Consider the following 27,443-nt stretch of genomic DNA (forward strand, 5'->3'; position numbering starts at 1 on the left):
ATCAGATTTTTGGGGGGCTTTTGGAACCTCCATTGATTGGTTGTTTCTGGTGTCAGCAGCATCCGGATGTGATCAAGTGCAGAGCTGCACAGCACAGCTCCATCAACTGTATAGTGGCCATGGCTAGGTACTAGAAGTAAATATGCACTAGTCTACTGTGGCCAATATACAAGTAACGAAACTATGTGGTTATGCTCCATAACTAATCACACTGGAAACAGCTGATCAGCGGGGATGTCGGGTGTCGCACCCCAACTGACGAGATATTGATCTATCCTAAGTATACGCCATCAGTAAAAAAAAAAAACTTTAAAAAAATATTATCAAAGTGGTCCCAAAATTCGCGAATAGTTATAATAGCAAAAATATTTTTCTTTACAAACCCCCGAAACAATGGAGAACAATACTTAGCAGCAAGGTTTGAATTACAAAAATCTCCTAGGAGACACTAATATAAAACTTAACATTTAATAAAGACTGTGCTAAAAAAATGAACAGGGTCACTGGTAATCGTGTTTTTTTAAAAAAAGAGATACACAAATCTAGTGTATGATCACAGCCTCACATAAGCCATCGCCGATGTGTATGATCTATGCAATAACACATAGTCTCTGGCTCCGGCTATTCAGGGATCAACACCCATGTATGTGACACATAAATATTACCCATGTGATAACATGGACAACGAGACCTAAACCTATTTTTTTTACAGCTCAAGAAACCACCCTCATCACCAGGGGGTCTTGCTGAAAAAAGGACAGGTCTCACCAACTTTAGGCGGGCTTCATTCATGCAGTAAACCTGGAATACAAATCCTCATACATCGAATATGCTTGCTTGCTCGGTTTACTCAATTACAGATAAATAACTTCCGACGCGTTTCATTACATTCTTCAGGGAAGTCAGTAATACTAAGGGTATTCCACATTCATAAGGGCAAACAGTCCCAGTGGAAACCCAGTGCCGGACTAAAAATGAAACAAAAGTCACCATAAGTCCACCGCTGAAAAACATCATTAAACCAGAGTATCGAATCCTAAAGGGAACACTCACCAAACAAGTCCTGTAGATCCTGGTGCTAGACCACATTAAATGCCCAATTCCGGACGCACACTGGAACAAACAAATCTCTATAAATCTACCGCTCTTTGAATTATCACAGAAGGAATATAGTCCCACACCGGGAACACTCACCAAACACGTCCTCCATATGTATATTCAATTCAAATGTGCCGCGCTCCAAAACCTTGGGCCGCGCCATTTTATATCACGCGCACATGCGCAGTACACCCCATTCAGGTGTGTGACGCACAGACCGGAACCGCATGATACCGGAAGTTAGTACGTCATCTAAAATAGCCGACCACGTCATTAGATAGTGTCGGCATATACATCCGGTGATGCTCCATCCGGAATGTGGAACGCAAGCCGGAACAAATATCAAGTAGTCGCATCATTGTCCTACTAATGCTTGCGTTCCATACGCTGAAACATAACGATAGTAAATAGGTACAATACCCATTCACGCAAAGATTAAAGTCCAACAATAACAGTATATGGATCTCCTCATATTACAAATACACCAATGATTGCAGTGATATTATGGCGAAAAACACTTTTCCTACAGAAACCGTCATACTTCATATGCTCCAAAACGAAACCAAAACCCAGAAAGGAAAACCCTCTCATCATACATGAACATATAAAGTACCACAAAAATGAACAATATTCGCGAATAGTCGAATAACGGCGAGGTATTTTGGCAAATATTCGTGAAGCCGAATATTTGAGGTATTAGATCATCCCTAGTGATGAGGCCCCAAAATAAAGCCACTAATTAATAAGTTCATAGAAAATGTGAAGGTCTGCCAACACGCTTGGGTTAGTGGTTCTGGTGAAGTCCAGTTTACTTACATAAGTTTAAGATATAATCATAAACAATCCATTTTGTATTGATCCCTAAATTGTCAGAGCTGTACATTTCCTTTTTTTCCAAATAAATAATCTGGAATACAAATAAATAGAAGCAGCATTACAAAAAAATTGAATGGTGAAGGATTGGATGTGCCTGATCCTCACCTCAAATTGTTTAGTTCATATTATTTAACCCTTGTCTGGTACCATGGGGTCAATGTGATTGGAATAACTAGTGATTTTTTTTCAAGGGTTAAAAATGTTCTTCTGGTGGTCAGGACTGGGTGCTCCACTATAGTTTACCATCGTGTGTTATGATACAAGAAATATGTCTGTATCTGCTGCTAACCCTGATTGCATGATGTGTCAAGCTAAAAAACTACATATAGTGTAATGTTCATATAGTTTTCTCAATTTGGAAGTGGAAGAGGCACTTCGGAGAGCAGCTGATTACAAGTAGCTTGTTTTTGCTGGCTACAAGACAAAGTACCGTATGATGCTACAGCACAGCATGCATATATAAACAGGCAATATAGCCACATGTTCATTGAGAGGAAGGGTGCGGTAGCGGCAGCTGTGTATTGTATGCTGAGAGACACCAGTAATGTCGTTGTTATTCCGCTAGTGCAGGAGGGGCACAGACTTATGAATGAGCTGTAAAACTCATGCAGAGTTATTGGCTCTCATTGCTTACAGAACAAATAAGCCAGAGAGGAAGGACTGGAAGCAGGTGAAGTATTACTATAAGTGCTATAAAATGTGTAGTCTAGGAATATGTGCACAAAATGTCCTAATGCCTATTAACATGCTGAGAGATTGAAGTAATGCAGGGAGGAAACAGTAATTATCCAGTTGGAATCTCCTGTTATGTCATTGATTTGTAATAGTCTCATCTGTACGGTTCCCCAAGTGTCACAGGAATAACTGCTGTAAAGACTGATGGAAGGAAAACATGAAGACATTGGAGGCAGATGTTTTTCTCAGCTGTTTTGTTAGGTGAGAAAATTAAAGTATGAAACAAGAAAAAAAACATCTTTTGGTATTATCTTTCTTGAAGGTTAATATTTATTTCCCATTATAGTATAACACTAGTATACCAGGGGAAGCTTGTTAACACCCCAATATTCACTATTTTATCAATACAACTATTCCATTTTGAAATAATATTTGTATTGTTGGGTTATATGTATGATTTTAGCTTTTATTACCATCTGCTTTATGGCTGGTCAGAAGTCCAGAGACACACTACATCTGTTCTCAGACCCCACTAAGATTTTCACATAGCAAATACATCAATGAATAATCTCTCATGCACTATAGTTCATAACATATATATATATATATATATGTATATATATATATATATATGTATATATATATATACATATATATATATATATATATATATATTCAGTACAGACCAAAACTTTGGACACACCTTATCATCTCTAGAACAACTATTAAGAGGAGACTTTGTGCAGCAGGCCTTCATGGTAAAATAGCTGCTAGGAAACCACTGCTAAGGACAGGCAACAAGCAGAAGAGACTTTTTTAGGCTAAAGAACACAAGGAATGGACATTAGACCAGTGGAAATCTGTGCTTTGGTCTGATGAGTCCAAATTTGAGATCTTTGGATCCAACCACCGTGTCTTTGTAGAAAAGGTGAACGGATGGACTCTACATGCCTGGTTCCCACCGTGAAGCATGGAGGAGGAGGTGTGATGGTGTAGGGGTGCATTGCTGGTGACACTGTTGGGGATTTTTTCAAAATTGAAGGCATACCGAACCAGCATGCCTCCCATAGCATCTTGCTGCGGCATGCTATTCCATCCAGTTTGCGTTTAGTTGGACCATCATTTATTTTTCAACAGGACAATGACCCCAAATACACCTCCAGGCTGTGTAAGGGCTATTTTACTAAGAAGGAGAGTGATGGGATGCTACGCCAGATGACCTGGTCTCCAAAGACACCAGACCTGAACCCAATTGAGATGGTTTGGGGTGAGCTGGACCACAGAGTGAAGGCAAAAGGGCAAACAAGTGCTAAGCATCTCTGGGAACTCCTTCAAGACTGTTGGAAAACCAGTTCCCGTGACTACCTCTTGAAGCTCATCAAGAGAATGCCAAGAGTGTGCAAAGTAGTAATGAAAGCAAAAGATGGCTACTTTGAAGAACCTAGAATATAAGACATATTTTCAGTTTGTGTCACACTTTTTTAAGTATTTCATTCCACATGTTTTAATTCATAGTTTTGATGCATTCAATGTGAATCTACAATTTTCGAGTCATGAAAATAAAGAAAACTCTTTGAATGGGGTGTGTCCAAACCTTTGGTCTGTACTATATATATATATATATATATATACTGTATAATACTACCAAGGTTTGCTATTGGTGAATGGTAGTTCCCATGATCTATCTTTTATCTCAGAGATATAGAGGTTGATTTATTAAGACTGACCGGTCATACGCCAGTATTTCTGAAGGGCTCAAAAGAATATGATGCATCAAATTTATTAAAAGGTGCACATAATGAACTGGAGTAGCATTTTTGGGGTAAAAAATATGAACACTTCTGCAGAGTTTGACAGATGTAGCCAAGCCACGTTCCACCCTTGCAACTCCTCAGCTCTGCCCATTTTGGTGGGTCTGCTTCAAATTCATGTCGAATTGCCAAAAGTCAGAACATTATTGCAAAAATGTTATCAATTTTCTAAGTATTTTATCAACAGTTTCCTGGCATCAAAGCTTTGATGAATCCCCTGATAGCCTACTTTTTTAGCTGACTACATGCCATTTTATTTTATAAGGAAATGTTGTAATTACTCCCTATTAGTGATGAGCGAGCACTATCATGTTTGGGTGCTTGGTACTCGAAATGAGCAAGTTGGACGCTACGATGCACTCGAATACGCAGCATAATGGAAATCAATGGATAACTCAAGTATTTTTCTGTGAGATCGTCAGAGAACATGCTTGAGTTTCCTATTGACTTCCATTATTATTGGTAGTAGATTCAAGCCTGTCTGAGCATTCTACCCGCTCGTTACAAGTATCAAGGTCCCAAGCATGGTAGTGCTCACTCATCACTATTTCCCATCTATTCTGTTGTTCTTTTAATCCCTTCACAACCGTGAACGTACCCGTAAGTCCTTAATCATGAAGGGGTGATCACTGTTGGCTGCTGCAGTGAGCCTGCGTAAATCCCCACACATGTCAGCTGATTTGAACAGCAGACATGTGTGCCTCGCAGACACAGGTGGATCCGCGATCCACTTGCGCCTGTTATCCCCTTAAATCATGCTGTCAAAATGTGAGGAGCACAATTTAAATGCCCAGAGTGGATAACGTGCAATTACCCGCTACCATCGGAAGCCCCGTGATTTGCCGATGGTTGTCATGGTAGCACAGGGTCATATGATGACTCCTGTGCTATTATGGCTCGCTTCCTGTAAAAGCCAGCAGAGCGCTGGCTGTTACAAGAAATGAACATTTCTGGTGATCTGAGCTGTGCAGCTCTGATCAACAGAAAAAAATGAGCAATCAGACTGCTGATCCTTATAGTCACCTAGGGGGGACTAGTAAAATAAAACAAAAAGAAAAAAAGTTTAAAAAAAAAAATAAAAAAATAGCCTAAAAGTTCAATTCACCCCCCATTTGTTCAATTGAAACTTGAAGGGTTAAAAAATAAAAAATATACACAGATTTGGTATCACCACATTCAGAAACGCCCGATCTATCGGTAAACGGTGTAGCGGCAAAAAAAACCCAAGCACCAAAATTACATTTTTTGGTAACCGCAAATTTGCCCAAAATGCAATAAAAGGGGACCAAAATGTAGCATCTGCGCAAAAGTAATACCATTAAAAACGTCAACTCAATACACAAAAATTAAGCTGTTACTGAGCGCCAGATCCAAAAAAATGGGAACGCTACGGGTCGTGGAATATGGCGCAAAAAGTGTGCACTTTTTTGGACAAACTGCTGAATTTTGTTTTAACCCCTTAAATAAAAGTAAAACTATACATGTTTGGTGTCTACAAACTCGTACTGTCCTGAGGCATCACACTGACACATCAATTTTACCATATAGTGAAGATGGTGAATAAAATATCCCCAAAACAATCATGCAATCACACTCTTTTTGCAATTTTTCTGCACTTGGAATTTGTTTCCCGATTTTTAGTATACAATATGGTAAAACTTATGGTTTCATTTAAAATTATAACTTGTCCTGCAAAAAACAAGCTCTCATATGGCAAGATTGATGGAAAAATAAAAATGATACAGCTCTCGAAAGAAAGGGAATAAACCCCCCCCCAAAAAACAAAAAACGAAATTGCTCGGGGTGAAGGGGTTAATTACTGACTGCATTATATGTTGCTTAGCTTAGCAAACACATTCCTACCAAAGTTTGAAAAGAAGAACTAGGGAATGGAGGTATGAGGCATGCTACGTGTGACATACTGTATAACCATAAGGCAGAGACACCAGAATATCCCTCATTCTGTGTATGGGATATCACACAAATAGGAGAATCAGATGTAGATAATGCCATATAGCGCAGTACTGAAAGGCTAGGGTCACCAGACAGTATAAAAAAAATCAGTCCGATTTTCATAAAAGTGGTACGAGTTATTTTCTCACTTGTCATCTGTATGAAGTCCATATACAATTGGGGTTTTTTTACGTTAGCAGTAATTAATAATTTACAGAAGCATCTACAGTTTCTTATTCTACAGAATTGCATTGTTTCTATAAAAATAGGATGCTATACTATGGCATCTGATTTTTCATTTCACACCCATAGACTTGGATGCATAAGTCTTGTTCGATTTCAGAGTTATATCATAGCATGCTGCAATTTTTTTCACAGACATTCTGTTAGTGAAAAAAATAGGTCATCTACACTGCACCATTGAATAACATTGGTCTGACTGCTATTCAATAAAAAATCAGATAGCATGCGTCTGATTTTTATGGTGGTGTGAGCAAGCCCTGACAATACGCTTTTGAAAATGTTGCTATGTTCACCTATTAAGTCTATTTGATGTATATACAGTGCCTTGAAAAAGTAGCATGTATTTCTGAAAAGTAAAGGAAACGACACTTGTTTTTATAAATAATTACAAAATTTAAATATGAAAATTGTGATGTGCATATGTATTCAGCCCCCTGAGTGAATAATGTGTAGAACAACCTTTCATATCAATTACTGGTGCAAGTCTTTTGGAGTATGTCTCTACCAGCTTTGCATATCGAGAGTCTGAAATTTTTGCCCATTTTTCTTTGCAAAATAGCACCATGAGATTGGGTGGAGGTATCTGTGATCAGAAATTTTAAGGTCTTGCCACAGATTTTCAATGGGATTTAGGTCTGGACTCTGAATGGGTAATGCAAGCATATGAGTATGCCTTGATCTAAACCATTTTATTGTAGCTCTGGCAGTGTCTTTAGGGTTATTGTCCTGCTGGAAGGTGAATCTACGCTCCAGTCTCAAGTCTTTTGCAGCCTCTTACAAGTTTTGCAACTGGAATGCCATTAATTTAGTTCCTTCCATCCTCCAATCAACTCTGACCAGCTTTTTGGTTCCTACTGAAAAACCATCCCCACAGCATGATGCTGCCACCACCATGTTTGATGGTGGAGATGGTGATATCAGTGTTAGTTTTCCGCCATACATATTATTTTGCATTTAGCCTACAAAGTTAAACTCTGGTCTCATCTGACCAGATCTGACAGATGTGTTTCCTAGATGGTGTTTTGCAAATTGCAAATGGGATTTCTTATGGCTTACTTTCAAATACAGCTATCTTCTTTCCACTCCAAGAAAATCCATATTTGTGTAGTATATGACCGATAGTTGCCTTTCAAATAAATTCTAGATTTTCCCATCTGAGCTGTGGATTCTGCAGCTCCTCCAGAGTGATCATAGGCTTCTTAGCTGCTCTCCCTAACTAGTGCTCCCCTTGCTTAGGATGTCAGTTAAGGTGGACAGTCATGTCATGGTAGGCATGCAGATGTGCCATACTTCTATTTTTGTATGTTGGATTAAACAGTGCTCCATGAGATGTTCAGCGTTTTATGCATTTTGTTTTATAACCTAACCCTGCTTTATTCTTCTTGACAATTTTATCCCTGACCTACCTAGCCTAATCCATTTGTGTGACTTGTGTAGTGTTTTAAAAGATAAACCAGATCCCTTTATGACCCCAAAGTGCTGCTCCAGATGTCAGAAATTTGTTTTGAAGTCGTAATAGCAATATCCACGTGTTGCCAACAGCAGTAATGGCGGGGGCTATAAAAAAAATGAAATAATGAAAAGTAGGCAAGGCAGGAGAAAAACTTATAAAAGAGGACCTGATCCACAAAGTCCCACTCCGATGCTCAAGCCTGTGCACAAATTACAAGATATCTGAAGGTTTGAATAAAGATTATTCTGCAGTGAAGCATTGGATTTCTCAACTAAAATTATCATTTTCAGCAGCATCCTAGCACCATTATGGACCTGCTTCTATCTTATAGGGGAAAAATCTGGCGGTTAGTTCCATTTAATGCACAAGAAAAAGATCAGTTTAAGTGAGGTCAATATCTAATCTGCTTTGACTGCCAGGACCCCCAGCACATAATCATCCCCTTCAAGAGACACCACGACACAATTTTTCATTTGAACAAACATTTTTTATTTAACTTTGTATTAGGAGAGTCAAGGGAAAACAATGCTCTCATCTTTTGGGATAAAATTATGGTCACAGCTCTCCACAAGGGCATTAAACATCAGCCCATATACCAGGGGTTTAGGTAAAGTACCGCCATCCGGCCGTCCGGTGCGGGTATTTCGCCTCCATTTTTCCTTATTTCCAACCCCTTCCGCCTGCTGTGACTTGAAAATACCAATAACCAAAATCCACATTTCCTTAAACCAAAACCAAAACCGAAAACCGAGGGGAGGGTGGGCGGGAAACTGGTCCGGGTCCTGGGTAAGAGTGGCTGGGAACCGCCGCTCCTGCGCAGTAAGCTGCGGGGAAAGGATCCAATGACGCCTCCGGGGGAGTGGCAATGTCGGGGGTCTCTTAAAGGGGGCGAACCTAATTACCACGGGGAAGGGGCCAGCAGTCAGGGGGCAGCATCCACATTCGGGCTGCAGTGCCCCACAGACTGCCAGGACCCCCAGCACATAATCATCCCCTTCAAGAGACACCACGACACAATTTTTCATTTGAACAAACATTTTTTATTTAACTTTGTATTAGGAGAGTCAAGGGAAAACAATGCTCTCATCTTTTGGGATAAAATTATGGTCACAGCTCTCCACAAGGGCATTAAACATCAGCCCATATACCAGGGGTTTAGGTAAAGTACCGCCATCCGGCCGTCCGGTGCGGGTATTTCGCCTCCATTTTTCCTTATTTCCAACCCCTTCCGCCAAGGAGCAGCCAAGTTTCAACGAGCTGCGACCCCACCCAACAGCGACTGAAGCGCTTGTACTACACCCTCACGGATTCCTGCCATGAACACATCCTGCCCGCTATCATTCAAATGCACTCCATCCGCCCGCAGATAAGCCGCATTATCACCCTCCAGCTGGTGATGGCGGACTACCACCCCATTTTTAAAGCGAATGAATTTGGAGATACGCTGATTCAGCGTTCGCCGGGTTCTCTCTATGGCGAGACCTTCCCTAGCGCCATGCCAGACGAGCCGTGGAATAACTTCAGACCAAACAAGCCTCATTTGTGGGAAGAAGCAGGGAAACTTGTCCATATCTGACCGCATGAGGGTCAGTAACTCAGCCAACGGGAAAGAGACCAGGTCGTTACCCCCGGCGTGTAACACCAAAACAACTGGGGAGGAGACCATCCTTGCAATCTTGACCACCTCCGGTAGCACTTGGGGCCACGCCAGGCCCCTGATACCTCTCCAATTAACATCGATGTCGAGTAGACCCAAGGACCGGCCACCAGGTCGAGAGTCCGCTCTCCGAGCTGCCCAGTACACAAATGAATGACCTAGGATCCATACGCTAGGACGGCTTGAATCTGAAAAGAAAACAATGTCAAGCACAGCAAACCAATAAAACAGGTAAATGTTCCTATTCAGAGGCTCGAACTGCGGAGCCCGTTTCTAAGACTAACTCGGGACGTATGTATCTCATGAAGCACTTGGAGTGCCATCTGCCAACCCGCTGGATTTCCGAATCTTGCATGCCGGCGCGTGAAGCCTCAGTGGCGGCCCCAATACGGAAAGAATGAGTGCCAAATTCAGCCGCTGGCAGGCCAAGGGAGACCAAAATGCGTCTCATAAAATTTAAAAACTGACCCGCCAGAAGGGGAGAACCATTCTCGTGTGTGAAAAATTGGGGACCCTCGGCTCTGACCGCCAGGAAAGCCCTGACCAAAGTTCTAGGGCACACTGGGCCGATAATGGAAAACAGGGGAAACCATGTGCCCCTGCCCTCCTGATCAGTCTTAGTTTTACGCAAGCGTACTCGCAGCCCGTCCCCGCATACCAAAACGTCATCCCGTCGCAGCCCACCTGTGGCATCCCGCGCCTTGGGGACTAGTTCACCGACCCGAAGGGCCCCGAAAAAAGCTGTTCCAAAAGCCGCGGCAAACAGGGTGGACTCGTATGAAGTGTTGCACAGGGACTTAGCCCCGTTGATTAGATCGGACAATAGCTTGAACGAAATGGGCCTTCTGTGGTCAACCCTTACGTCGCTCCTCCTCCAGCCCTTCAAGACTTGGTGCACCAAGAAGGACTTTGTAACGTCTGGCCAGTTCCTAAGTTTAAAGTGAAATGCTATGCCCGACAGCCGGTTGCGTGTTACCGCCCCCGATGCCTGTCGGTTGCTCAATGACACCAAATACCTCAGTGTAAGCTGTAATAAGGTTTCGCTCGAAGGAAAAACAGGGATTTCACCCACAGACTCACACCAATCACTCCACGCCTTACCGTAGGCTCTCCAAGTCGATGGGGCCACTGAGGAATGGATCATCGGGAGCAGCTGAGCGGGACATCCCACATCCAGGCTGGACATTCCAAACCTTGAACCTCCGATGACGGATGCAGCTCCCTGAATCTCTGAAATTGAAAACGCGACAGGGCGTCAGCCATGTTGTTACGGCAGCCAGGAACATGCTTTGCTTTGAACCAGGCATTCACAGATAGGCACTTTAACACTAAGAATCTAATAAGGCTGATGACCGGAGGGGAAGAGGCGGACAAGTGGTTGATGGCATGCACCACACTGGCATTGTCACACCAGAAAACAATACGCTTATTACTCAATGCATCTCCCCAGAGTTCAACCGCGACCGCTATGGGGAAAAGCTCAAGCAGGGTGAGGTTGCCGGTCCATGCCCACTGTGCCCAGTGTTCAGGCCATTTTTCAGCACACCACTGTGTGCCAAAAATAACCCCAAATCCGGAGGAGCCTGCGGCGTCCGAAAAAAGCTCGACTTCAGAGTTTGTACATTCCGCATCTTGAAAGTAAGTGTGGCCATTGTAAGTACTCAAAAATTTCTGCCAAACCACTAGGTCGTTCTTCAGCGGGGCTGTTATTCTGATTCTATGGTGCGGCAGCCGTGCGCCCCGGGTGGCCAAGGAAAGACGCCTGGAAAATATCCTGCCCATAGGCATCACTTTGCAGGCGAAGTTGAGGGAGCCCAATAGTGACTGCATTTGTACTAGGGTGACTTTACCGACCAAGATGACCGCCGAAATAAGGTTGGACAAGCCACTGACTTTTTCTGGGGGGAGCCTGAACTCCATTTCATCTGTGTCGATGATTATTCCCAGAAAAGACAGGACAGTAACAGGGCCAATGGTTTTTTCTTTTGAAAGTGGGACCCCGAACAACCCCATCAAAGACTGGAAGCGGTCCAGAACCAGTTGACATAAGGGAGAGGAGGCGGGGCCGACAAACAAGAAATCATCCAGATAGTGGGTTATACCCTCGGAACCTGTCTCCCGGCGAGCAGCCCATTCCAGGAAGGAACTGAACATTTCAAAATACTGACAAGAAATGGAACAGCCCATGGGGAGGCAGGTGTCGAATTAATACTCACCATCCAGCATAGCCCCCAGCAGGTGGTGGCAGTCTGGATGTACGGGCAGGAGGCGGAAAGCCGATTCTATATCGGATTTGGCCAATAGGGCACCCCTGCCGGCCCGCCTGACCAATTCTACCGCCTTATCGAAAGACACATAATGGACCGCCGAGTCCTCCTCGGGTATGCCGTCATTCACAGACCTGCCCTTGGGATAGGACAGATGGTGAATGAGGCGGAACTGCCCATGCTCCTTTTTGGGGACAACCCCCAAAGGTGACACCCGGAGATTGCTGAAGGGGGGGGCCTTAAACGGGCCTCGGAAACGCCCTAAAACAACCTCCTTAAACACTTTTGACCGAATGACTTCAGGATTTTCCCTGGCCGATTTTAGGTTGGGGGATAGCGAGGGGAACTTAGAAAAAAGGAAGGGTATGAAAAACCCAAAAGAAAAACCGAATCTGATTTGGGCTGCTGCCTTCTTATTGGGGTACTTGTTTAACCACGGCCCCATCCTGGTGACGCTCACTGGTGTCCCGGTGTTCCTGGGTTCCGGGCTTTGTACCTTGGGCTTTTTGGGCAGATCTGTTGCATTTTGCGGCAGTGTGGGGTCCACCGCACGCCGAGCATTCGTGCTTGTATTTGCACAGGGTGTGGTACTTGCAGAACCCGTCGTTAAATAACCAACATGTTCCTGGTCGGCGAACGGCCACCGCACCCATGTGAGATCCGGGCACGGCGGCCGCCCCGGAAAAGGGCTGGATAGCCCTCTGAGCCATCATCAAGCGGAGCCAAGAGTCAGTGGCCTTGACTCCCCAACCCAGGTGAGGCTGAAGGTCTAAGCGTCGGCGGAAATCCTCATCGTATTTCCACCACGCAGACCCTCCGTGGGACTTATATGAGCTGTAAATACTGTCCATATAAGTAAACAGTTCTGAGCACCTTTCCGGGTGCCGTTGCCCCATTACACATCCTAAAACGGAAAAAGCCTGTAACCAATTATTTATGGTCTTGGCGACCTTTGGCTTGCGATCGTAAATTTTCTCGCCCAGCCGCCGCTCCCGGTCTATCGAATGCTGGTCAGTCGATATTAAAGACCAAATATCGACGTAGCTGTTGGCCCAAATTAGCTCTTTTACTTGTGCTTCAAGGTGGGAACCCAGGGGAGGGACCCCACAAAAAAGCCCATCTTTGTAAAGATCCGGACAGGAGGGGGTCGGTTTAGGCTCGGGGTGCTGTAACAATTTTGGGTTCAAAAAGATCTTATGACCTTGAGTAGGATCCCTGGACTCGGCCCCGGTGGACCCAACCCCGCTCCAGACCCCCACATAAGGGTACTCACCGTGTGTCGTAGAAACTGTATTCCCCAGCTCCTGGAGATGCTCACCGGACGTCGGACCCACGTCCACTCGATGAACCGCTGTAGCAGTTGATGATCTTCGTCCCCTGTGCGAGGACTCTGGGGATACGTCTGAGGAAGAGGGGGAACGCCAGCGCGAGGACCTAGAACGCCGGCTACGACGCCTAGACCTGGATCTGCCGTGGCGACGGCTGCTGTGGCGTCGCCTGCTGCGCCGACGCGCCCGCTGCTCATCGGATGATGATGATGAATCCCGACCACGATGGCTGCCCGCACCATCCGCAATAGCCGTGGCCGGGGTCCCAGCACGTGACCGTGATATGCTCTGGTAAGCTCCACTAACCACCCCCGCCCTCATCTGTAGGTGGGTATTCTGCAGGACAAGTGGCGAACTAGCACCATCCCCCCTTACATAAGGTGCCCACTGAGTAGGTACGGGTACACTAAGTGGATTCAGCTGAGAAGCTATGCCTGGACCTGGTGGGGCAATACAGAAAGGCTGGCTCGCCTGTGATGGTGGCGGTGTCTGATCAGATGGGGGCCACAGAACCAACTGGCCCTCCACCGTTGCAACATTTGGGGGCCCCTCTCCTCCCCCCCTTTGAACTATAGGAGCAGGATCAGGCAGTGCTCTCAAATCTGCTGATCCACTACTAGAGCCAGAAGAACTCTGGCTTGTATTATTGGCCCCCATGGATACTAAGGGCAGGCCAGATGGGGCAGTACTAAATGCTGGCTGCTGAGGGAAAACAGATCCCTTTCTCACAGCGCAGCTGCTTGCAGCCTGAGCTGGAGTAATTCCAACCTGCGCTGCTCCCCTGTTCCCTGGAGCGTCCCCCGTGATGGCGCTGGCAGCCGCGATAAAGCAGGTGGGCGGGGGCATTAGCAGAGAGCGCGAAGGATTCTTTTTCGCGCTCTTTTTTGAATTTTGCGGCGGGCTCAAACGGGCCGGCGGGCGGGTATGTCTCTTAGACCTCCGCGCGCCGGCGCCGCACGTTTGAACCTCGGCAGAGAGGAAGCTGCCCGCAGGGAAAAGCCCTGTGAGCCATTCGCTGCCCTCCCTGCCGATGCGCTCTCTTACCGCGTCCATCAGCGGGTCCATAGTGCCGGCAGTCCAAACTGGTCCGGGTCCTGGGTAAGAGTGGCTGGGAACCGCCGCTCCTGCGCAGTAAGCTGCGGGGAAAGGATCCAATGACGCCTCCGGGGGAGTGGCAATGTCGGGGGTCTCTAAAAGGGGGCGAACCTAATTACCACGGGGAAGGGGCCAGCAGTCAGGGGGCAGCATCCACATTCGGGCTGCAGTGCCCCACATTACAGAATTTGGTTACTTTGGACCCAAATGTAGAACCTAATCATTTCTGTCTGCAAGGTTATTCAACAACATAATGCTTTATTAAAAATTAGTCTACATTGATGTTCATGATTTTAAGAATAATGTTTGTTATGAAAAGTTATTACAAATGTTCACATATAATAAGCGACAACAGACAGATTGGTGGTCGCGCTATACTGCTCAAATAATATAGTGGTGTGCCCTGTGAAAATGTAGCAGTAAAGTGGTAAAAACTTTACAATCAGAATACCCCTTTTGTAAGGCAAAAAGTACAACAGTAATTACTTAATAGTCATAGATAAGTTAAAATACTGGCCAGAATATATAGACAATTAAGGAATTTCTATTTCTACCTAGGTATTCTAAAAGTAATCCAAAAAGTCTTATTTAAAAGACTATTTTATAATTGATTCCATATGTCTCGCAGGCTGTCTGCAATCAAATTGGTATTTAAAATTATTAAAGATGTCTATTGTCCAAGCAAGAAAGTATGATAACTACTTGCACAATTATGTACTTGACTCCTAAACTGCTATTGCTCTTGTAAGCTTTTCCAGAACCACCTTACGGCTACATTCCACCAGACTGGTATGCACTTCAGAACAGCTGGGCATACAATATGATTTCTTATACTGTCAGCAATGCATTGTGAATAATCAAGGAGTCCCTACATGAAGATACAAAATATGACAAACTAGGGAATTTGGTGGTAGGCGAAGTCTGTATAGCAGAAATTTGAATATAAATTGCTTATTCTAGTCCTAAAGAGACCCCATCACTTGCTAGAAATATGTAACTTTTTACCTGGTGTAAATGCGGCTGTTCTCCTGAATCTGGCATTGTTCCTGCACCTCTCCATTCCCGAGATATGACCCATTTTTCCCTATATGCAAATCTAATCTTTTTAGTCAATTGCATGTGGTCCTCAAGAAGAGTCTCATAGAGAAGAGTTGATAATTGTGAGCACTTTGATAAAAAGATTAGATGTACATATAACGAAGAGGCACTGTTCTTGAATAACAAAGAGCCTCAAGAACAAAATAAAACTGGTACTAGATTTTATAAAACAGAATCATTTACACCAGGTAAAAAAAATATAGAAATGTTTCTGTGAAGTGACAGCTCCTGTCATGTGGTGTTCGGTCCACACTCGCAGGGTGCCTCTAATCTGTCAGACTCTGTTCACATTATCTCGTCTGACAGGTAACCTGAGGTGTCCTAGTAGCTCAGCCTCTGGCGGGCATCGGCTGATTAATTTCCACTGCTTCCCAGCCCTGCAGGAGTAAATTCTTGTGGATTTGTGTGGTGCTCCTAGGAGCAGGTTGCTAATTACCACCAACAGCTGTCTATTTCCTTTTTAAGATATGGGAGCCTGTGTTTCTGAGCTGATTCTGGTCCTCCATGGTACTTCAGTTCTTGATGATCTGTAATTGCTATTTTGAGTGGTGTGGAAGTTTCCCTGTTGTGGGTTTACTTCCTTCCTTTTTCTTTATTCCCCTCTACACGTATTGTCTCTCCTTTGTGTTTCAGTTTTTGTTCTCCCTTGGCCATGTCGTTTCTCTGGGGTTTTGTTACTGTATTTATGCCCTGCCACAAAAGTGGGGGAGAGGGGAGTAACATCAAGCTTAACTCTGAGATAAGGGACAGCTTAGGGTCTCAAGTCTGAGGGAAGAAGTTTATTGTCAGAGCGAAAATCATCACGTACCTTCGCAGATTTTTGGACGACTTGGGATTCCTTGAAGTCGAAACTCCAATGATGAATATTATTCCTGGAGGTGCAGTGGCCAAACCATGCGTCACTCATCAATGAGCTACGTCATTTCATACCCCGTGACAGCTCCTCTTTAAAGGCAACCTGTCACATGGAAAATTCTATTAATCTGCAGATATGGGGTTAATATGCAGGTTAATAACATTCTGAACCTGCACATTAAGCCCTGCTGCGAGGGGAAAATTAGCTTTAACCCTCCCAGCAGCGCAGGGGTTTTAGTCATGGAGGCGGTACCAGCGCGGATTCAGTCACCACTCTGTGTATGGAGAGTGGCGATTTTAGCTGCACCTCCCCCACTGACTGACAGCCGCTCTGCATTAGAGGAAGCTGTCAGTCAGTGCTGAGCACGCAGTATCAGATGCCTCTCTCCATACACAGAGCGGTGACTTAACCCTCGTCGCACACATGATTAAAATCTGAACACTGCCGGGGGGAATAAAGTTATTTTCCTCTTGGCAGCAGGGTTTAATGGTGAAAGCTGGGCAGGTTCTTAATGCTATTAAGCTCAGATTAATCCCATATCTACAGGTTAATAGTTTTTTGAACATAGCAGGTTTCTTTTTGAGTAAACAATAGTGAATCTGTTGAACTATTGCTGGCATCACATTAGATCCACTGGAAAAATGGGTACTAATTTTTGGGGCAGAAATTGTGGTTTGCACAAATTGTTGGGCCTTTTAGAGGATGAAAGTTGTTGTAAATTTAGTAATGAATTACTCCCAAACAGGGATATTTCACCTATGTATTCAGAAAGCAAGGAGGCTGTGGGAAAAAAAGGCGCAAATAGGGTCTTACCCGGTATAGCAGTGTGAGGTGAATGTAAGAAGGGACACTCACCTGATAAGGTTGTGACAGTCACAACCCCTCTAACAGCATAAAAGTAGCGTGGAAGGCAGCAGTCCCGCGAAACAGAGTAGTTACGGACAGCAGGAGAAAAGCAGGTTAAAGTACCGCGCCAAACCACAGGAGTACAAATGGAATTAATAGATCTCTTTTCTTTATTTTCACAGACCTGTGAAAATAAAGAAAAGAGATCTATTAATTCCATTTGTACTCCTGTGGTTTGGCGCGGTACTTTAACCTGCTTTTCTCCTGCTGTCCGTAACACCTATGTATTCAGGAACTTCAGCTAGTTTTATTTCATAATATTTCATTTTAAGAGAATAGCAATAGAAAACATAATATAATATAGTAGATTATATAGGGACACGTTCACATTTGTAATCTAAAGAAAAGTGACAATAAATGTAATAAAATAGGAGTCTTTCAAGCATTAGCAAATAGAGCACAATGACCCTTCTATCACTGGTATTCCTAGAAAGAAGGTCAGCATCAACAGTGAACCAAATCAGATAAGCGTAGATGCAAAGCGCAGCAGATAACAGTGCATGTATAGAGAAACGGGGGATATAAAAGTACAAACAACATAAGTAGGAGCATCATTGGGGTAAAATGGGTGCATACAGACCACGGATCATTATACAAAAATAGATCGGAACACAAAGTAAAGGCTTATTAGGTGACATTAACAAGTCCATTTTCAGTAGACATCTACAGTTTCCTTGGATTCACCATGGCCCTTAAATTCACAGATACGGTAGTACATTAGAAAGGTTTTTTGTCATTCTGCTCTTTCTCATTAAGGGGCAGGATGCCAAGGACCAGTCAAACTGATATAAGAATAACAAAGATAGAATAGGATAATAATTGTCTTGTAAGTTCAAAAGTATAATAATTTTAAATGAAGTAGGAGTAGTATGAAGAAATGGTGCTCAATTTTTGGAAACGAGATGGCATTGAACTCCTTGCTCTAATAGATGGACATTGAGGAGGGGAAATTGTGGCTAGAACCACAAATAACTTAAAAGTCTATTATTGATCATTTTTAATCAGTGATAGGCCATCAATTTTTGATTGGCTGCTGTCCGACACCCGGCACCTCTGCCGATTAGAATTTTTAGCCCTAGCAGCAGCAGGCAATGAGAAATTCACAGTCCCAGAGCTGCTACCGTCAACTGATGGTGGCCGCATACTGCCCATCCGCCTCCCATTCAAATCAATAGGAGGTGGATGTGCAGTACCTGGCCATGGCTGCTATGAGAAGGTGGGGAAGCTCTGGAACTGAGCATTTCTACCTGCCTGTTGTCGCTGCCAGGACCAAAAGCAGCTGATCGGTGGGGTTGCTGGGTGTTGGACCTTAACTGATCAGACATTGATGACCGATCCTAGGGATAGCATATCAAAGTTAAAATAGTTTACTAGTGCTTCTCAGATAGCCACTAGAATATACTTCCTTTCCTCCATGTCAACATTACAGAGCTACTGGACATTAGAGAACTTGCGCTCCTCCACCTTCCATTGGAGGATGCCTCACAGACGCTTAATAGGGTTTAGGTACAGTATAGAGCTACATGCTTGGCCAGTGCAGCACCTATACTTTAAGTTTCTTTAGCAAGGCAGTGGTCATCTTGGAGGTGTGTTTAGGGTTGTTATCATGATGGAATACTGTCCTGCGGTCCAGTTTCTGATGGGAGGAGATCATGCTCTACTTCAATATGTTACAATACATGTTGGCATAGGTTCCCTCAATTAACTGTAGCTCCCTACAACCAATAGCACTCATGCAGCTTCAAACCATGACACTCCCATCACCATGCTTGACTATAGGCAAGATCCATTTGTCTTTGTCCTCCTCACCTGGTTGCCACCAAACACACTTGATATCCTCTGAAACAAATAAGTTTATCTTGGTCTCATCACACCACAGGACATGGTTCCACTAATCCATGTCCTTAGTCTGCTTGTCTTCAGCAAACTGTTGCAGGTTTTTTTGTGCAACAACTTTAGAAGAGGCTTCCTTCTGAAATGATAGTCATGCAGACCTACTTGATGCAGTGTGTGGTATATAGTCTGAGCGCTGATAGTCTGACCCCCCCCCCCACCCCTTTAATCTCTGCAGCTGCAGCAATGCTGGCAGCACTCATATGTCTGTTTTGAAAAGACAACCTTTGGATATGATGCTGAGCACGTGTGCTGCATTTCTTTAGTTGACCATTGCAAGGCCTGCTCTGAGTGAAACCTGTCCTGTTAAACTGCTGTATGGTCTTGGCCACTGTGCTGCCACTCAGTTTCAGGGTGCTGCCAATGTTCTCATAGCCTAGACCATCTTTATGTAGAGCAACTATTTTTTTTCCAGATCCCCAAAGAATTCTATGCCATGATGTATCATGTCGAACTTCCTGTGACCATTATGAGAGCGTTAACTCTCACAATACCTGCATCCCGTTTACACCTGAGACTTTGTAACAGTAATAAGTCACATGACACCTGGGAGGTAAAATGGCTAATTGGTCACAATTTGGTTATTTTCCCTTAGAGGCATACTCACTTTTGCTGCCAGCAGTTTAGACCTTTATGGCTGTGTGTTGAGTTATTTAGAGGGCACACCACATTTACACTGTTATACAAGCTGTACACAGACTACATTACATTGTATAAAAGTGTCAGATCTTCAGTGTTGTTCCATAAACAGATATAATAAAATATTTTCAAATTAGTGTGAATCTGTAGTGATGAGCGAGCACTACCAAATGTTCCAGAAAAAAGCTTGAGTTACCCATTGACTTTTATTATACTCGGGTACTCGAGTTGCACCCATCCAAGCATTTAACTACTCATTACGAGTAACGAGCACCCGAGCATAGTAGTGCTCACTCATCACTTTGTATCAGCAATGGTTGAAGGCAATTATGTACATGACCCCATGCTGTATGAGGGTTCCATCGCAGCCTGCCCTATTGATTTTGCTAGTAATTGTGTTCAGCTTTCATTAGCATTTAGACACTAATCTTTAATAATAACGTTCATTCTGTATATATTGTGTTCACATCAGCTTCTATTAAACATTTAGGGCAAAATAAAATATTCTTCAAGGTAATGCAGTTTTTTCTGCTCCTGGCCACCTAAATGAGAGCAGTTTAAAGAAAAAGGTCACCTAAAAAGTAAAAATTTAACAACATCTGCCTTCCAATTAAATGCTCAAAATGCAAGTTGTTTTTGTAATATAAAAGAGAGGCCTTTCACTATATAACAGGGCTTATTCTTGATTGCATCAACAGTATTCATGACTTCAGGGAATGGGCTCTATCATGGGGGTTCTTACTAACAACGTTGTTTTATACTTTGGTATGACTGTAAAACATATTTTGCAGAAACCACAGCGGCTTTGGTTCTGTTATAGCTTTGCTGTCTCGGCTGCCGTACAAAGGTGTGCTCTGTTTATCATGCAGCATTGCTTATGCCGCAGAAACAACACCGTCACTATTTTGTTGAATAGAAGTAAATATGTGTAAAACATAATTTATAACACTGAGCTTAATTTATCCATAAATGGGGAGCAGTTATTCTTTACCTGTATCGAGCTCTCTACAGATCATTCGCTATTTGTTAGCCAGGGTACTTTATGCCATTCTGGACAAGTTGCTTCAGTGTTCAATGCGTCTATTTATTAAAGCCGTAGTTCCTTTTTTTGCCTTTTTGCTATCAAGCTAATATACAGAGTATATATATATATACTGTATATACCACATATCTTCAATCCTATGACTTGTATCATTTCCTATTACTGTTGAGAAACTCCCAGAATCAGTCTGATTTGTGTCATCATAATTAAACACACTGCGGGATTGTTTCCTAGGAATTTTCAGAGATGTTTAGCTCTAAATCCTGATCTTTTGGTTTGGCTCAGTATACCCAAAATGCCACAGGCATATATTTTAGCATGTTTCATATAACCTCAAAGCCATTAGGCGAAGTGTAGAAAATCCCATGGAAGTTACTGGACAAACAGGCAGCTTTTTCAGGGTTTTTTGCTCTTTATAAGAAAATATTAGGACATATAATCATAGCCAAAAGTGTTGGCATCCTTGAAATTGTTACATAAAATATTTTGTTATATACACGTTTAATTCCTCTGTGTGTATTGGAATAAACAAAAAATAACAGAAAAAAAAATGTAAATTAAATAGAATTTCACACAAAACCCCCAAAAATGGACCGGACAAAATTGTTGGCACCCTCAACTTAATATTTGGTTGCACACTCTTCTGGAATAAATAACTGCAATCAATCACTTCCTATAACCATCAGCAAGCTCCTTACTCCTATAATAGAAAAAAGATTTCTGCCACACATATGAATATAGAGACTTTATTTTATTTTTTGGAATTTTTTCTGCAAAAAGTCAAAACCATCAGTTTGCCAACCTTTCGGCTCAATTATGAGTCTTTGTCAATGCAATGTTTATTTTGAGGTAGACTGGAGCAGGAATAGAAATAGGAAATAGGAATAGGAAAAGCTGGGTACAATAAGTAATAGTGATACCAGGAAATAGGATGAGGCAGTATAAGGCTATGTGCGCACGCTGCGTTTTTTTGACGCTGCGTTTTTGGCCGATAAAAACGCACAAAAACGCACCCGCGGCGAATAAACGCATCAAAAACGCATGCGTTTTTACTGCGATTTGGTGCGTTTTTGGCTGCGTTTTGCTGCGTTTTTGATCTCTGCGTTTTGCTGCGTTTTTCCAATGCATTGCATGGGGGGAAAACGCAGAAAAACGCAGGAAAGAATTAACATGTCCATTTTTTTTTCAAGCTCAAAAATGCAGCTTAAAAAAAAAGTTGTGTGCGGACAGCAAAAATGAAAACTCATAGACTTTGCTGGGGAAGCAAAGTCATGCAGTTTTGAGGCCAAAAACGCACCTGAAAAACGCGCAAAAACGCCACGAAAAACGCACTGTGCACATATAGCCTAAGTCTGTAAGGACTACAGGTGAGTAGAGCAGGTGCCTGGTATAAACAGCCTGGTGGGTCAGGAGCAAGATCCAGAGGATGGGCTGTGAGGCTACAAGGTCACCAGCTGGAATTTTGGACCACTCCTCTTTTGTTAAGTGCTCCAGGTCTCTCATATTTGATGGGTGCCTTCTTCTAACAGCAAATGTAACCCCTGCATGACCTTTGATGTAAGTTTACATCATGGTCGGATAGGGGTTCACAACATATAACATAAACCTACGTCAAAGCGATCGCGGTGGCACAGCTCCTGTTCCAGCAAAATTGCTACAAGAAGCTTGGTGTAACTGATAGCCAACATTGGTTGTCACAGGTAGGGTGTCCGCACTGCCTGTCACACGTATGCAAACACAGATGTCACACGTGTCACACATGTGTGACACATGTATGACCACACCCATGCATGTGGCTTGCACCTGATTAAACACGGACGTCTGAAACCGGCCTAAATGTGGTAGTGCTGTGTTATCACTTTTACAACATGGTGAATGTTGTAAAAAAGAAACAAAAACAATGATTCATGAGCTTCTGGTTCTTCTTAATTCTGCCTCACAAAAAGCTGAATAGAAAGCAATAAAAAAATATTATGTGACTCAAAATTGTACCAATGGAAACTTCAACTCATAGCACACAAAACAAGCTCTCCCATGACTGTCACCAGAAAAATAAAAAAACTAAAGCCTTCGAAATTCAAGGATGCAAAAAACCTTTATTTTGTCAAAAAAACATTATTTACAAAATAAAAAAAACTATGCAAATCTGGTATCTCTGTAATCGTACTCATCTGAGGATTAAAGCCTCCAAATCACATACAGCAAGGTGAACAACACAAAACCTAAATAAATAAATAAAGCCAATCATTCAGCCAATTTCAAGTGCACAAACACTTTCGGCTATGACTGTACCTGTAAAGCTCGCTTGATCTTTGGCAATAATTTTCTTTTGCTACTTTGGCCAGAATGGCATAGCATTCTTTATTATTCTACCAGATTTACAAAATTAACTAAATGAAATAAACTTTTTGTACAGGGAAAATGTTTTAACAGAGAATTAGGTAGGTTTGGTGCAGGGTTATGAAATTGAAGATGGTAATTCTTATTGATTATATTAATGTTGACTAGAGATAAGTGAACATGAGGTTTGAGGTTCGGTTTCGAAGCCGACTTCTAGAAAAAAGTTTGTGTTTGAAGTTCGAGTGAGTCATGAGTACAAACCACTCAAGCAAGCCACGTGCAGTGTTTGAACAGCTCTCACTGGGGGTACAATTAGTGGGATCAAATCAAAAAAGCAAAAAAATTGAAAATCTCCTCACATCCTTCCAGCAGAGACACGTTCTGCCAAATTACTGACTTCCATTGAGGTTTGGTTCAAGTCATGGTCAGAAATTGAACCTTATCTAAGGTACAAATACAGTACCAGAAAGTGGCCCAGGATGAGTGTCATGTATACAAGGATGGGGACATATATACCAGGATGACCATGAGATGGACGATATATATACCAGGTTGGGAACATATATACAGGATGAGCGCAAATATACCAGGATTGGGGATATATATAATAGGATGAAGTACATATTTAGCAGGAAGAGACATTAGTACAGGATTGGAACATTACTACATAATGAAGGGGGAGAGGGAGAGATAACTCATATGTCTTTCTAGGATTTAGAATGCTAAATGGGCCCATACATCTGACCAACATGTGGGAAGGGGGCCCAGAACCAAATTGAGCAATGGGTCTAATTGAACTCTAGTTTTGCCACTAGAAGCTATTATAAGAAAATGACCTAATGTTTAAATCAAGTTTGTATATTACTTATATTTCTAAATATTTTTTCCTCTCATGATATTTAATTAAAAAAAAATAATAATCATGCAATTTTCTTATTGTTTCTTGGGTTGTTTTTTATGCCTGCTGTTCTTTCAGAAAAAGTTTTAAGTAAGACTCTTAATCAGTAGATGCGGTATTACAATTACGGATAATACCTCAATACACAGCTTGATAACAAAGGTTCCACCATTTACCATCAGCTACAGATTTCTCTCTCACAATACTAAATGCACAGGCGCATTGGAATCTTCAATACAAAATATAGGATCAGGGTCTGAGCATTGTGACTATGTACATGTATTGTTTCCTTAAACTACAAAAAGTAAAAGTCTAATAAAGCCCCAGTGACCAGTGTGAAAATTTGCAAGATTTGTATATTTTAGTTTTTAATATAAATTGTGATATGAAAAATTGTAAAAAGTAAAAAAATAAAAATAAAAAAGATATAAGGAATGAGTAATTTTTTGATAATAGCTTCTCTTTAAGTATGAATTTAGCAATGAGACCTAAGGGACAGTCGGTATCACCTGATACATTTTTTTCCTGCAAACGCAAGATTAGGTGTCTTGTCCAAGAAACACAGTCAGCATGAAATCCCAGGAACAGTGGCCAAGCACAAAGAACAACACTGGAGACTTGTAATTGATAGATCTTCATAATCTAGTTATTGACTTCCAAGTCACAGATAGTTATTCAATATATCCAGGCAAGAGAATCCCTGTCAGAAATTATCTCTATTGCAAAGTTGTTTATCAAATTTTGGGCAATATAAAGCACTATTAACTGAGGGGCTCAACTCAGAATCATTGTGAAGGTTTCTTGCACGTTTGGGGGACACAATTTTGTACGAGTTGATCATAATTACATCCTTATTCCTCACAGATCAGCATACCAGCAGTGGTGAAAATGAATGGTGTATGTGTAGCGCCCCACGGGGCAGGTGGTTTTAACCTACTCATCTCCGGGCCGGCAACTGTCGTGGTCACGGGCAACCCAGCCCAGCTCCGTTGCCCCGAGGCGTACAGAAGATGGTAGGGAAAACATGATATGGGTAGTTGTGAGGTGTTTCTTGTGACGCCACCTGTGGTATGTGGCAAGGGAATCGACTGCCGCTGCTATCACTGTCCTCCGGGGAAGATGATAGTAGCAGGTGGAAATGGTATCACTCTCCACATGTAGAGTGGGCCCTGGGGAGGATGATGAGGGGAGTAGTAATGGCGACAGGGAGCGGCAGTGTGGGTAATAAAGAGTCAGAGTCTATAGCTGTGGTTCCAGGTTCATAACTGATTTTTGTATGATGCCGCTCCCCCAGGTAATACTGGTCACTTGCTATGATAGGCTCCGTCGAACCCGAATCCCTTTAGAGATCAGTCCGGTCTGGTGTTTGGTGGATTTCTCCTAGTAACACTTGTCTGTGGATCCCCTGGCTTGAAGCTACAAGGGGACTTTGGGTTTCACGAGTGGTACTCTTGTCCCTATCTGCAGGTGCTGTGGTTCCGATGTGGGATCCGGCTTGAAGCGTGACCCCGGATCTTATATGGCACTGTGTTGTCAGGCGCTATGTGGGCAGGGAAGCTTGAAACTTTCCCCATCCAGGCAGATTCTGGAAAACCAATGTGAAGTATGATCTTCCCTAGGGTCTTGCCGCCCTGTGTGGCGTCGATTCCGAGGGGAGCAGATTCACTCTCCCCACGGCAACTATGTGAACTTCTCCTCTTCTCCTCTTCACCAGTGAGGCACATCTGCTCCGCTGCTCTCCTGCTATAGAACTCTCTAACTGTTGTGTTGGCTCCTGACTCCCCCTGCTGGCTGCTCCTCCTCCCTCCCAGTTCCTAAGCTAGTGGAACTGGGGTCCCTGTTGAGGGCATCCTGTAAATGCCTTTCGGTCGTCGATCCCGTATTTATCCGACCCTAGCCCAGTCCCCAGTGGGAACAGGGCAACCTAGTGTGTACTGAGTGTGTAATGTGGTGAAACCGGGACTGACCTCCTCAGGAACCTGGTTTAGCATTACACCCAATGTTGGATGCAATGCTCTGTGGCGACTGAAGCCTCAGGGCGCCACATATGCACTAAGCTATCGCAGAAAACGTTATTCCAGGCACATATTACAACTTCATTTCTATTCATATGAATAATGATGCCATAGAGGTCTATAGGTGGCCCCTACTAGATTGCAACTAAACCCTGTGCTTTCAAAATCATTCAGAGCCGCTTATGATTATTGTAAATAATATATATATATATATATATATATATATATATATATATATATCTCACAATTTTACCATCTCTAAATTATCTAAACTAACTAAACTAAGCAGATGCCATTTTTATGTTCATAGGTCCAGCGGTAAGATTCAGCGATTTCACCATGTCTGCACCTCAACCACCTCCAGTCATTGGACAGCACACAGTGGAGGTCTTGAAAAACATATTGGGATATGAAGACAACTATATTGCTGAATTGATAAAAGACAAGACAATATCTCAAAATGAGGCTCAATAATCTGTCTAATCATCACTATTTTGGAGCCATTATATTCTGGTCTTTTTAAATTAATTCATTTTAAATTCATTACTGTTAATTTTATTGCAGCATTAAGCAATATTTTTTCATTAATATTGAAAATCACATTGGACACATTGTTCATAATTTTTACTTAGTATAGGATTGCATTGTTTTATTAGACGTTTTTTAATTTCAATGTTTTATAAGTTTCATTTACATCTAATAAACCAAACAAGTACTAAAGGAAATGGATAGCAGTATTTTTTTATTAGCTTAAAAATTGTTTTGCTTATTTGCTACAATTAGGCTTAAAAGTCAGTTTGGCAGAGTCACTATTAACTCACTGATAAATAGTTATATACATGATAAATAGAGGCTGTTAAAGCTAAAGAAGTCAAAATGTTTAAAAAGAAAGTGATTTTGATCCTTAAACGCATGTATTTAAGAATAAAAAAACAAACAAAAAACAAAGGTGTGCATGTCCTTTAAGTTAAATGATGAAAGACTAAGGGTACTTTACATGCTGAGACATCGCTAGCGATTGCTAGCGATGTTGAGCGCGATAGCACCCGCCCCCATCGTATGTGCGACATTTGGTGCTCGCTGCCGTAGCGAACATTATCGCTACGGCAGCGTCACATGCACATACCTGGTCAGCGACGTCGCTGTGACCGCCGAACAATCCCTCACACAAGGGAGAGGTGTGTTCGGCGTCATAGCGACGTCATAGCGACGTCACTGCGGCGTCACTAAGCGGCCGGCCAATAGAAGCGTTACATCCTGCCCACCTCCTTCCTTCCGCATTGCCGATGGAGGCAGGTAA

The 27,443-nt window shown here is 42.8% G+C and overlaps 1 protein-coding gene across 1 annotated transcript in view; it reads left to right on the forward strand.

Moving 5' to 3' along the window:
* SUGCT (succinyl-CoA:glutarate-CoA transferase) overlaps nucleotides 1-26,795 on the forward strand; it is a 1,764,969-nt gene extending 1,738,174 nt beyond the window's left edge. The window contains exon 14 of the mRNA XM_075316596.1: nucleotides 26,454-26,795. Coding sequence (XP_075172711.1) covers nucleotides 26,454-26,617 — 164 coding nt within the window. The 3' untranslated portion in view covers nucleotides 26,618-26,795. The remainder of the gene's footprint in view (nucleotides 1-26,453) is intronic.
* Nucleotides 26,796-27,443: the final 648 nt, after the last annotated feature.

Source organism: Anomaloglossus baeobatrachus, chromosome 6, assembly GCF_048569485.1.
Source record: "Anomaloglossus baeobatrachus isolate aAnoBae1 chromosome 6, aAnoBae1.hap1, whole genome shotgun sequence".
In the NCBI taxonomy this organism is placed as follows: Eukaryota; Metazoa; Chordata; class Amphibia; order Anura; family Aromobatidae; genus Anomaloglossus; species Anomaloglossus baeobatrachus.